This window comes from Pyxicephalus adspersus, chromosome 5 (genome assembly GCF_032062135.1).
Source record: "Pyxicephalus adspersus chromosome 5, UCB_Pads_2.0, whole genome shotgun sequence".
Taxonomy (NCBI): domain Eukaryota; kingdom Metazoa; phylum Chordata; class Amphibia; order Anura; family Pyxicephalidae; genus Pyxicephalus; species Pyxicephalus adspersus.
Genome location: NC_092862.1, coordinates 22798606 through 22812616, shown reverse-complemented (window position 1 = coordinate 22812616; position 14011 = coordinate 22798606). Strand labels below are relative to the sequence as shown.

Below are 14011 nucleotides of genomic sequence, written 5' to 3'. Positions count from 1 at the left end.
GTTTTATATTTTTAATTATACAATGTTGCTTTATAATGATAACAGATATGCTAACATTATTAAAATTTGTATGTATTTATTATACTTTCAATAGAGCTTTTTTACTTGAAGGGAGAATGGGTGACACATATGTGCACATTTAGTTGTTTGAATAAAGTTTTTTTTAAAGATAGAAAAAAGACATAGGACCATGCAATTTTTTCTCAGACACACAGACGCAGCGCGGCCATGTTACATACTGGCAGCATGAGATGTTTTGAACAAGTTAAAAAGAATACTGACAGTCTTTAACAACACTGCGTTCGTTTATCATATAGATCCAACCAATATTTTTGCAGTGTTAGTTCACATTTATTACAGGTGAACTTTGTTCCCCACACATAGAACCGAATTGAGGCCACGTCAGCACCTCGGCAAAGTCACGTGACGCGACCCACTGACAGCACACTGAGTTCATAGATTGTGGCTTCAAAGCAGCTCTGCCCGGAAGGCAGAACACCACGTGATCTAGTCTGACTTTTCTATTGGGGGACGCTTTACGCTTCTTCCAATCAGTACGAGGAAGCGCCTTGCCTTCTAGGCAGCTCTGCCTGCAAGGTATTGTGACCCTGATCTGCGCGGCCGGAATGATGACGTTGCAGAGTTAGGCCCTGGGCGGAGCCGGCTTCTCTCCAGTCGTCTCCCTCACTCTCATTTTCTGCTGCTGACACTCGCTGGAGTTCCTGGGGTCGGGCAGGAAGGAAGGGCCGCAGCTCCATTCACCATGGTGTCCAGCTGGCAGGAGGCGGCGGCCCAGCAAGCCGAGGAAGTGTCTGCCCGGTTGAGGCAGCTGCTTACTACGGGCCTGGGCCTCCTCCGCACGGAGCTCGGAGTGGAGCTAGGCCTGCAGCCCCAGCTTTACCCGTCATGGGTTTTCCTGGCAGTTCCGGCCTTCCTGGGGCTGCTGCTCCTTCTACTACTGCTCCACTGCGCCTCGGCCCGGGGCTCCCAACCTAGGAAAGCGGGGACACAGGAGGAGAAGGAGCCGGCTGTGCACCTGACCAAGGCCGCTGCTGTGCCCAGCAAGACTGGCAAGGCGGAGGAGCCCAAGAAGAGGAGCAAGAAGAAGCAGGCAGAGAAGGCCAAGGTGAGGGGGCTGAGGGAGGACAGGGTATAGGGGCGTGGGGGAGGGTAAGGGGGCTAGGGGGACAGGGTAAGGGAGGGGGCAGGGTATGGGGGTGAGAGGGGGCAGGACATGAGTGGGGGAGGGTAGGGGGGCGAGGGGATCAGGATATGGCGGTGGGGGAGCAAACTCCCTACAATCTGATCGTACAATTCACTACGGTTTCCTATAAGCAGTCCAATCTGATTGTAAAACCTCCTTATTACCAAGACCAGGTAATGTCTAACTAAAAAACCCAATCATCGTGTATCTGCTCACACAGGCTCTTGTATTACAATGATCTGTACGGTTCATATCCAGTCTGACAGGTCCTCTTATGATTGGCCTCTTCTATATTATCACCGGTACAGGAATATGATTGGGGGCTAAGGTATAACAAGAGGTAAAAAGATTGGTGGAGGGGTAGTCAATGAAAGAGTGTCCCCCCTACCTTGGGGAGTTGTCACTGTACATTGCGGGGCAGGGGGGGATTTGGGTTGTGTCCACTCATACTTTGTTGGAGAACTCTCCATGTACTTTGAGTTGGTGGAGACATGTTCCCCTACATTGGTGGATGAGTGTCCCCAAATGTTGGTGAAGTGTCCTTGTACTTCAAAGTGGAAGTTGGTGGAGAAGTTACCCCCTGTATTGGTTAGTGGAGACATGACCCTGCACCTTGGGGCAGGAGTGCCCCCATACATTGGTGGGTTTATTGAGAACTGCCCTTGGCCATTGGGTTGGAGATTTGGTGAAGCCGTGTTCACCTCGCCAGTGCAAAAGTATTAATGTATATTGGTGTTGGGGGGTGTTGATGGAGTCCTCTTGTATATTGGTAGGTTGGTGGACAAGTGTCCATCATGGGGGTAGAGTCTGTGGGTCTGTGGAGGATTTGTCCCCAACGTTGCTGGGATGGTAGAGAAGCAAGTCTCAAGAATACGATTGGAAATCCTCATAACTAAAACCAATCTTCAGTCTGATCTATAAAAGTCTCTCAATGGTATAATAATGCAGTGCAGGTGGGATCTTTGCACCCAGAGTTTTGCTTTAAATGATACAGGTCCCTAACAATGTCATATACCTAACATAAATTGCTTCTAACATCATAGAGCAGAAGTGTAACCTAAAAGAACACGTGACACATAAAACCTTTTCACGTCACATGACAGAGCCATGATCACGTCCTGTCATCATCATACAGATGGCTGCAATCTTGTTATAATATTATTATTAGTATTATTATATAAACAGTATTTATATAACGCCAACATATTACACAGTGCTGTACAATAAATAGGTGTTGCAAATGACAGACAGGTACAGACAGTGACACAGGAGGAGGAGGATCCTGTCCAGGTTTCGATCCCTCTGATCACATTGCTGATTGGCCAGCATTGTGTAGCTCCCTATACATGGTGCCCAGTGTAAATTGTAATGGGGGTCAGATTTTTCTTTGATGACAGTTTAGCTAAGGGGTTCCCAACAGGTGGATTGCGATCTACCGGTGATCGCAAAGGCAACGCAGGTAGATCGCGGAGCCCTGCCTTTCAAAATAAACTACCGTGCACAGGAGTGCAAGATTTTATTGTTGGTAGATCATTTTGACTTGGTCATTTTAAAAGTGGCTCGTAAGCCCAAAAAGTTTGGGCACCCCTTGGTTTAGCAGATGTGATTTGGTTCACAGAACATTTGTATTGTACTTGTGTTTGTAAAGGGCTGCACCAACCCCAGGTTCCCATAATGCCAACATTTTGGCATAGACTGTAGAAAGTAACTCATCCAGAGATCATTAGATCAGAGCGACACCTATACATTTATTATTGACAACTGCAACTACAAAGGTTAATGGTCCTGTTCTATGCACAGAAGGAAGCAAGATATTTCTCACATGGTAAGACATTTGTTGACTGCTGTGCTGACCACACATGTCCTATTGACCCTGAGCGAACACCCTACCCCCCCACCAATTAACTCCCCGATCCTGATACTTTCAGTGACATAAATAACCCCATACTCTCTAATAGAGGACCTGGGTAGAATTGTGACCAGCAGCTGGTATTTTCACCAGGCTTTTTGTTTGCTTTGACACTTTTACTTGAAATGATGCAGCTGCCTGACCTCTGCTCTTTTCACTGGATTTTGCTAGAAAATCTACTAACCTAATGCCCTCATTTGGGTAATTGTGGCAGATTTCCTGTTTTTTATGTCCAAGGTTTTTCTGGATAGTGATGTGATTGGAGCCATGACTTTACAAAGCAAATCAAAGTCCAGATTTTAATCAGATAATAATTATGTCTGAATTGTATTAGGAAAAACAAAAACAAAACCGTGCTGTACATCTGCAATCCATCATGTTTTATCTCTTCCAAGACCCTGCAAGTACAATTCCTGCTAAATCCCCCACCTCCTAGATTGTAAGCTCTTCGGGGCAGGGTCCTCTCCTGCTCCTTTGTCATTGTCTGTATCTGTCTGTGATTTGCAACCCCTATTTAATGTACAGTGCTGTGTAATATGTTGGCGCTATATAAATCCTGTTTGATAATAATACATTGGAGCTCACCAAGCACATTTGTGTCTATTCCTTTTTTCCATTGCAGCCTTAGCAGCCAGGGTTGTCACACAGACACATCTGCCTTTGTTGAGCTCTATTACATGCTGGATTTATGTGATTAGTAATTTACAAAAGAAAGATAAGGCTGCTTTTGCTAGCTTTCAGATCACAGGAAGTGAAAAGGACACTGAACTTCTGGCAAGGTCAACAGGTATTTTCTGTACTTGCTAAAAAGTTCAGCGTCTATAAACTGAAAACTAATGTATCCTCCACATCTAAGGACTGGGAAGCTGCAATGTAGCAAACCTTTATTCTGGGTTTGGATATGCTTTAACATCCTTTAAGTTGCACAATTTTGTCCTTTTTATAAGCTTGAATTCAACTTTAAAGGATAGAAACATGACAGCTGATGTTGCCATCTTTTGGAACTTCAGGTTGTTGCCTTTGTTTAAAATGTATTATGTCTCATGAAACATGCACTGTTCTCCCCAGGCCCTTTTAGCTGGGCGCACCACCCGCCACTTTTCAGCACCCACCTAGCTGTTTTTGGGTGGTTACTAAAGAGTTTGGTCACAATACAGGGGCTGCCACCCGCCTACAATTTCTTTCCCCCCGGCTTAAAACATTTTCTGGGTTGAGCACTGATATGTGCAGGTCGGGGTTGTCCTGATTTCCCAGGCTACAAAGAGAATGATAAGTCTTGGGAGTTATAGTCCTGTCAGCACTGACTTGCATGGTCTTCCATACGAATAGTTTGCTGTATGTGATCTCCGATAATTGACGGGAACTGTCAGACTTCAGGTGACAACTTATGGGCCTCAGTATATTGAAGCTAAAGGAAGTAAAGACAAATCTGTTAGGAATAAGCCCAAGCGGCATAATTGCTGCCTGAACGTTTTGACTGTTTTTTTCAGTTATTTTCTTTTTTAAACTTTTCTTGTACATTATGACCTAATATATAAGCAATGATGACTACTGATAGTATAATTTACAGAAAAAGCAAAAAATATGCTGTGGTGTAATAGTTCTTAAGCGAGACTGTAGCACTCAAAGTGGAACGTTCACACAAATAAAAAAAAAAGTCTTGTAAAATTCCCTCCGCCTATCGAAAAACCAAGTAACTCACTCTCTTTTCTGAGATTTGCTATTCTTCCAGCCAGAGCCACCTTCCTGATTCTTCTGCATGTCACCCAAATTTGTACCGCACATGTGTGAACTCGAGCGTTTTTTTGTTTTTTTTTTACACATCCCAGGAAAGCCTTTTCAAGCAGAAGTAAACTAAAAACAAAAAATATTCCCCTTACCTTTAACTTCACAGGTTCCTCGATGCTGCTGGTCCTTCTGACGATGCGGTCCCGTGTTGTCCTGGGGTTTCTCTGTCAGTGCCAAGCGCTGCCATCTTTGTCTTCTCTTTTGGTCTTCTTTCTTCGTCATCTGATCTTGCACTGCGTAGACGTAGCCACTGTAAAGAGGGAGGAAAAATTTCCCCTGATCTCGGGCATGTGCATAAGGAGCAGCCAAATCCTTCCGGGATGTGTGACATAGCCTGGGAAGCTTTGCACTCCCATTAAGTCTTGATCCCCACAGCAAGTTTTTAAGGGCAGTACCACACCTTTCTTTTTATTTATTTTTTTTAAGGGTGTTGCACAAAAAAAAAAACACACCAAGATTTTTACTGTATATAGAAAGATTTTCTACCCTTCTATTTAGAGTAAAAATGTTGAGTTTAGGTCCGCTTTAATGACACATTACCGCTTACAATGCGCATGTGTAGAAGGAGCAGCGTCTTGCAATATGTGACGTAAGTATCCCAGATTTCCTGCAGGGTTCTCCTTCAGTCTCTAAATAGAAATAGAGGGGAGCTCCCGAAAAAAGTAAAAAAAGTTACACTTTTTCCATTATGTAAAAAGATTAGCTACCCTTTCACATAATGTTGAAAATGTGGGTCCCCTTCTAAAACAAATTGTAAAATCATTAATAATTTGCCTTAAAAAACACTTCCTAGCCTTGTAGTCTCCCCATTCTGTTCCTCTTTCAATCCTCTCCAATAGATACTGGTACCATCTTTCATGATATGACAAAATTCCTGGAATCTTTTCCTGGATCTTTATCCTACCTTTAGATGATACAGGGGAATGTGATGTTGCACATGTTCATCTTAAATATAAAAAAAGTGTTACCGATGCAGTTTAAAGCTAGCCAAGGGCAGCTTAAGACAACATGGGGCCCTCTGCAAATATAAACCAACCCTCCAAATGCACAGCATTCCAAATTCCTGCACCCTTGGCATTCTGTCAGTGGGATCACTGGGCAGTTGCTTAGTTTGCCCTAAAGATCTCGATTAAGATGCAGTTCAGAGAAAGTTCATGATTGTGGTACCATTGGACTAGGAGAGATTTATTGTGGTGGACGATTGTATGATTTTACTGCGTATATTTTTGTTGGCAATGGATCCTGTTGGCACAGGTTCTAGTAGTGAAGTGCTCAGTAACAGACCGTATAATTCCATGCAATGGATTGCACTTCGTTTTTGCTTTCATGACAAAAGCCTGAATGATTCATATTGAGTGTTTTTATATTGTCCAAAAAGTTAATAATAAATGTGGGGCCATGGGCAAGCATGAGATGGAAAAATACTTATCCATATCCAGGCTCTGTAGCATTTCCACACATGGCTGAAATTCAAACTTGCCTCCTACAGAATGAATCTGCTTGAGATGTCCCCATAGCAGCTGAGAATTCTTGGTAGTGGCATGCATGGCTGCTTGGTGTGTCAGCATATTCTGGAGACTGGATTGTCATGGGGATATGTCAGAGGTCTGATGCAAGAAGTTTGCCTTATTTAGGTACTTGGAAATCTGTGTGCTGGTAATTGTTACTTTATCACTTCTGAAGTACAAGCATTTGACAATTATAAAAGCCTTTTAGCTGAAGATCAATAAGGTATGATCTCCTTAGTACTAGCACACTAAAGAGTTTGTGTGGTTTGTGTTAGAAGGCAGTGAGAACAATCAGACTGCTCCTAGATGTTCCCATGACATTTCTGATGAAATATGTTGTGGGAAAAAGCAATATACAGTGATTGCTGTGTCTGGAGTTTGGCTTTAAAGGCAAGTCAAACTGTGCAAACATCAAGGTATTGTAAAAATGTTTTCGGTTTTGTGTGGCTTTTACGTGCCTGTGTTTCACTATATTCATGATTATGATTTTACAGATTTACCACTCTTTCTAGTGGTAATATAAGTGTCATATTTAGCAGCATTGCTAATTGGGAGCCAATTAACCAAACTGCATGTTTTTGGTATGTGGGAGGACACCCACACAATGTATTAATCCTATATTCAACAGAATTTAGCTATAACTGTATTCTGTACCTTTTTCGGATGGGGAGGGGTTGTCCTGGTTTCTTGTCAAAAACATGAGTGGCGGTATTTTCCTTTTACATCTGTAAATCTATCAGTCGTGGTTTTGCCTTGTTTAGTCATATATATATTTTTTTTTTTTTTTTTGCAGCCAAATGGTCGTCCAGTAGAACTTGCTGAGGAAGAAGTAATTGTTCCAGTCAAAAAGGAAAGTCCTAAGCAGCCACTTCTAGATGCTGACAAGAAGACTGAGAAGGTGATTTTTCTATATAAGTGCTACATATTCACTTGGGTCAATTAATGTGCACCAAGTATTGCAGCATACAAGTGCATCCTGCTGTGCTGTGTTGGTAAAAACAAAAAAAATGTAATTTATTGCATGGCCATTCATAGAAGACTTGGTGCTAAATGCAGCATTGTTTAATGACTGTCAAAGGCTGAGCTGTTATAGGGACGTAGAATGCGATTTTCTGGTTACCCATGAACATATGGTTTGCGCTGGTAAAGCCCCTGGTCTATAATCTTCCATAAAGCTGCCATGAACCAAAGAGAATGGCTGGTATATAATGTATAGTAGTAGTAGGTCTCCTTTAAAGATCTTTCACAGCTCAGAGTTGTGTGTTGCATAAATGCACATTGTGTTAAAACTACCCATTTATACTGATAGAGAGCCAAAGCACTGTAATAAAAAAGGACCTGACCTGCAGCAAAGTTTTACTGAAATTAAACGTGTGGGTTATGGCACAATGCAATGCAGGTTTGTCAGCACCAACTGTATTTGTTTAGGGTGCCACTTATAATGGGTGCCACTAATAAACTGCACTGCAACCCACCACACAGATTAGCATGAATTAACACAATGCAAAGTATGAAGCTAAAACTGCTATTGGAATGGAACTTGGTGACTACATGCACAAATGCTAAACACTGCCTTGTTACTGAAAGCATGCATGTTTTCTTAAAGTTCTTAATTTTTCTTAGGTAAAGAAGAACAAAAAGAAACCCAAAGCTGATGTGAAACCAACTCCGCAGTCATCCAGCCAGGATAAAAAGGAAGCCGAGGAAGGTAAACATTTCATCTGAATAAGAATTCATGCAAATTTGTGAGCAAAAGAACAGATGCCCTGCAAATGCACATGCAGATCCTAGTTACCCGGAACATAGCAATCTTAGTTTAGGAAATGTATTTTCATGTATGCTGGACTGGGTAGAAGATGCTATATTTCATTTTTTTTATTTTATTTGTGTTTATTGATGCTTTAAGAGCGACTTCATGTTCATACAGCGGTGGTGAGGAAAACACAGGAGCCAAATATCCAATTTTCTCCTGTCTTGGGAGAAATGGTTTTACCTAGAGCAGTGGTCACTAACCTCCGCGCCATGCACCGATGGCGGTCCATGTCTGGTGAGTTGGGTGCCGTAAATGACAGGAGGCAGAAGCGCTGGCAGCGGTAGCCTTCCTTACACTGCTCTAAAGCTAGTGACAATGTGACAAGAGAAGCGCAACCAGCGGGGGCGCAGGCGGTTCCCCTCACACTGCTTACACAGGAGCTGCTGAGAATGGCAGAGCAATGTATGTAAGGCTTACACTTCTCTGCCACCTGACAGCACACCAGCTCTCTCACACTACTTTGCTATTCTCAGATAGTGTGCAGACAGGAGGTTGAGCTACTGAGAAAAGCTGAGTAGTGTAAGGTGTGCATATACCAGGCCACGGCACAATTTTATACTGTTACTAGGCCAGAAAGGTTGGAGACCACTGATCTAGAGTGATAAAATGCTACCTGCCTCATTCCTTTCAGTACAACTGAATAGAAACAATGGAGAACATGGCTATTAGGTTTGCTTATCCTTTTGACACGGCAATGCATGTGGTGTGAACAAGAACTGTACTACTTTTTTCACATGTAAGCAGATAACTATCCCAAAGCTAGTGTTAAGGGATTGGTTTTGTTACAATATGAGGTTCCAAATACTCCTTCACATACCATTTTGGGTCAAAGACTTTCCTAATGCCATATAGACTTTCCAGTACGTAGATGTTCCTGTGTGCCAATCTTGCTTTGTTTAGGTCAGGAGATTGGGCAGCATCCCTTCACTTTGCCTTGGCCATCACCTTTACTCCAAAGCATTAATGCAAAGCGTACTGGTGCAAAGTAACTTTGAGTCAACTTTTTACTTAATTTTTTTACTTAGGAAACTGGGAAACTAAGATCAGTAACAAGGAAAAGAGACAGCAACGCAAACAAAACAAAGGAACTGATTCAGAAATTCTCTCTGAGAACACCACACCGGTCACTGAGTCCTTCACATTGGTGTCTTCCCAACCAACCAGAAAATCTAAAGGTATTTATACAATTGAAGTTTCAACTGTATGGCATTCTTTTAATTGCTTCATCGGGAGGGAGCAATTGTATAGTTAGGAGTATTTTGTGTCTTCTTTGCCAGGCGTTTAAATGCTCTAATGGGAAAGCAGGGTATTTCATTAAACTATACTGTAATAAAAACTAATACTTTTTCTAAATGCAACCTTTGATGATTTTTTTTTCTCTCACTTTTTTGTAACTTCAAATTTAATTTTCAGGCCCAAGTGAAGTACCTGCAGTAAATGGCAGTGGCTGGCATGAAAAGCCTACTAAAGTGATTCCCTCACAAGTCATAGAGGAAAAATGGGCTCCCCCCACCTCTACAGCTGGCAAGAAGAAAGCAGAGCCTTGTACTTGGAATCAGGATGCAGTGGATACTAACGGAAAGGACTGGAGTGCCCCATGGAGTGAGCGATCAATCTTCCCTGGCATAGGTACTCCATAAAATACTGCCTGATCATGACTGTGTATTGTGCTAGTTTGGTATCTACTTCCTGAAGAGCAGCACAGGCATGTTTGAAAATTTTGTGAATCCTATCATTATTATTATTATTATTATTATTAATAATAATAAACAGGATTTATATAGCGCCAACATATTATGCAGCGCTGTACATCATAAGTTGCGTTTTTTCATGATTTACACCCCCCAAAATTGACCTTAGACTGTATTAAAGATTACCATTACATACATTAACTTGCATAAAGACATTAACATATGACTATCATAGGGACATTAGATTTTGAGCCCCTTTCAGGGACAGCTAGTGACATGTCTATGAACTTTGTAAAGTACTGCTTGTTGGTGCTAAATAAATAATCCTTCAGAATAATACTAATAATTATTTGTTCTGTTTGACTCTATTTTAGCTCCCTGGACACCAGTGGAAGCAAGAATATCCTCATCAGAGCAGAGGCCACCTCCTTTCTCTACCATTGGATTAAACAATGCTGTGTCTGGTATGTGTCGATCACGACTCTGATTACATCCTTTAGGTCTTATTGGGTTACTATTCTCCCCAGCTCCTCTAAGAAGGGCACAGCACCTGGCTGTTTGGCTGGTTACTGACAAGTTAAGTCACAATACAGGGGCTGCCACCTAAAATTTCTTCCCACCCAAAAGTTTCTGGGATGAACACGGTGTTATATATATATGTGTGTGTGTGTGTGTGTGTGTATACATCTGTGTGGTAAAGGACAACCTATGCAAAGAGCATTTTTGATACAATGACAATTTGAGTGGATTGTTCAGGTAAATACATTTACTCTCAAATTTGTTCTTAAACCCTTACAATATGCAAGTGTTTATTTTCTTAGAACTGTTTGAGTGCAAAAAAATACCTGCTGGTCATGCCAGAAATCTCTTTGTGGACTGCACATATGTCCTAACCCTTACAACTCTACCAGTTATCATTGTGGACTCCGAAACACCTACCTCCTATCTTATGGAGAAATAAAAGGGTTGATGTTATGTATTTTAGAACACTTCTTGTGCTAGTGTTACATGGCTCATTCTCCATTATTACCATAAATATGTAGTGAGGGAGCATGTCATCCTAAAACAGAAGTTTAATGGCAAGAAAAAAAAAAAACAAATCCAACCACCATGTTTAAGGCATGTAAACTATAATATATTAAATATAAATATTGACTTGTACAGCCAACATTAAATGGCATACAATATCTGTATCTAAAAATACTCCTGAAACAACTGCAAGATTTATAGGTGGTATAATCTTTAAATATTGTCTAACAACTGTGTATAATGTATTTTAAGGCTCAGTTCAGTAAGCTAGAACATTCATTCAGTCATTCTAGTCAGATATATATTTGTTTTACTTCAGTACCTTGAGTCTAAAGAAATCGGTCAGATTTAGACATGTACTGAAAATGTTATCTAGTAAAAGATTGACTGTGATAGTTTCAGTTTCAGGCACTGATCCATAAGACCAGATGTTTCTCTAAACTGTACTTTAAACAAGATCACAGCAAGGCCCAAGAAGGCAGTATATGTAAAGTGGTTATCTGGCAGTTCTGACTCTTCTTTATTTTTCAGCTTCAGTCAGTGATTCAATTGCTCAGCCCAGTGCATCTGACAGCCAGTGGGAGGCCACACCTAATGAGCCCGTTGATGATGAATGGTCTGGTCTAAGTATGTATAAATTTGGTTTACCTTCACCTTTATATGAATGTGTTCAGAAATAAATGTGCGCCTGATGCTGCATAGTGTAAGCTCACATTTAGAGGTTTAAGCAGATGTACAGCCTAACATTTCACTTACAACAATTTTTTAAGTATATACTGAATTAGTATCCTGCTCTAACATAAACTGTGATTTAACCAACTGAAGAGCTGCCTTACCCTTTTATAACATCAGACATGCATACTCTTTGGATGCTAAAGAGTTTTCAGTAGAGTTTTTCTGTATTTGATAATGTAATGTCCACAGCTAAGCAGTAAGCGGTTTAAACATTTAGAGCAGCGATCCCCAACTCTTTTGCACCACTGACCAGGAAGGGGGTTGGTTGTGGACAGGTGAGGGCTACAGCTGTCCTAGTCAGCTGCAGTCTTTTTTTTTTTTTTGACCAGAAGGATCTGTGCCCTTTTCCTTGTCCTTTCATTCAATCAATCAATAAGCTGGCTTGCATGGTTGGCTGTACAAAATGATGGGAGAGGACACGGATCCTTCCTGTTACAGCAATCAATGCAGCCAACCAGCACGGCTGCAGCCTTATTCGGCGCAGCCTGTTTCGGCACAGCCTGGTACCAGTTTCTGGCCTGGTCCTTGAGGACTCCTGATTTAGAGGGTGCAATGAGACATTGAATGGCAGAACATTGCACTACAAGACTATAGTGACAGGAAAGCTACAGTTCACCTGTCATAGGAGAATGATGTGCTTCACAAGAAAAAGAACTGCTCATCTGTACAAAGGTATCTCGGGTAATTAAACCCTGACAGCGAGCCTGACTGACTTGGCCACCCAGCACTGCTCACCTCAGACTGCCCTCCCACCCTCTGTGCCTTCCTCCAACTCCCCACTGTTACACAAGCCTTGGATGAGTTCCTGGTGTTGTCTGACGAAAGACATGCCCCCAGCATCCCTATAGATGTAAGGCAGGGCTCCGCCATCGAGTCGCGTTGCCTTTGCAATCGACCAGTAGATTGCGAGGTATCTAAAGACAGGAGTTCTGCAATTCATCTCTAGAAAGAGCTGAAGGGAGGAATACTGCTTTGGGTTGGCCAACTAGCATGTATAAGAGAAACCTATACTGTAGCAACTCAACTAGGTTCCTCCAGTGGTTTCTAGGGATTGCTTGGGCAATGAGCATGTTGTGTCTCAAGTCAGTCAAACAGACATCAGTGATCTTTTTGGCTACCTGTAAATGCATTCTTCCTACTCACCACCACAATATTGTATGGCGGGTGTGAATATATTAGTTATAGCATTATAGCGGGGGTTCCCTGAAGACCTGAAAGTTATTTCAAGGGTTCCCCCATTATTATGTAAATGTCAAGAAATGCTGCTTTATTGTCAGGGACAGCCATCTGCATATATTTGGACATCACTAGGCTCATGCCTTTAATTTGTCAAACATGTCTGGTACCACTCAACATGGTAATAGTAGTAATTCACAGCTCTGGTGCTGTTATCCTGTTCCTTGCTACTATTTCATGAACACCTGACCTAAAAATTGTATGCTGGCTGGGTGCATACATGTCACCGGCTTCTAGGTTCCTTAAGAGTTGAAGTGTAAATAACTTCACAACCTTGGAGCATACATGATAAAAAGCAGGAAAGAAAGAAGTTAGTAGGTTTTTTTAAGGCAAATAAAGGATTAACATTTATTGATCAAAATATTGTTGTAGTCCTAATAAAGACATAGAACTTCTGATCTAATCGTTAATTAATTCTTAAACATAAATGTAGCATTATGTAGTGTTTACACTTGTGAAGAGTGATAAGAGATTTTTTAGGGCTTATCCCAAATGCCCAATGCGTTTCACCTATTAGGCTTCCCCAGGGTATTGCAGAGATCATGATGATGAAAAGTACTAACAATAAAATGTGTTATTACTGTGCTTTTAAAAACAAAAGAGAGGTACCAAGGAAATATCCACGCCAAAGTACTCCCTAGCAACCTTTTAAAAGACTGGGCAAATGACAATATTCAGCGATATTCATTGATAAGATATTGTATGATGTAGTTGGGATTGTGGATGTTGTTAAATGAGTTAGAAGAGAGTAATTTGTGTATGTAGGTAACAGTGGATAGGTAGTGGATGTGTGTAGCTGTTTCCTCTTAGGATCGTTGGAGGTTTAGGATGAGTTAAGAAACGAGATGCCGACAGCCAGTAAAGAGTGCATACACCTTATAAGAAGAGTACATAATGTTTGTTAACAAATTTCTATTCTTGCGGGTTCTCTTTAAAGCCTCCTTAGATTGAAATTGCTGTCTATGCAGAAGTCTCAAGGCTGTGAAAATTTCAGCTTTGTCTGTTACATATTCATCGGTGTCTGAACACTGCGTCTCTAGAGAGGACCTGCAAATTAGCACTTAGAAGGCAGTGGAAAATTTTAAACACTCTTTTTTT

General features: G+C 41.5%; 1 protein-coding gene across 1 annotated transcript in view; it reads left to right on the top strand.

The window, feature by feature from the left end:
* The first annotated feature begins 576 nt into the window (after positions 1-576).
* MTDH (metadherin) overlaps positions 577-14011 on the top strand; it is a 19608-nt gene continuing 6173 nt past the window's right edge. The window contains exons 1-7 of the mRNA XM_072410863.1: positions 577-1126; positions 7203-7307; positions 8033-8117; positions 9248-9397; positions 9636-9851; positions 10288-10377; positions 11474-11569. Of these exons, the coding sequence (XP_072266964.1) occupies positions 764-1126; positions 7203-7307; positions 8033-8117; positions 9248-9397; positions 9636-9851; positions 10288-10377; positions 11474-11569 (1105 nt within the window). The 5' untranslated portion in view covers positions 577-763. The remainder of the gene's footprint in view (positions 1127-7202; positions 7308-8032; positions 8118-9247; positions 9398-9635; positions 9852-10287; positions 10378-11473; positions 11570-14011) is intronic.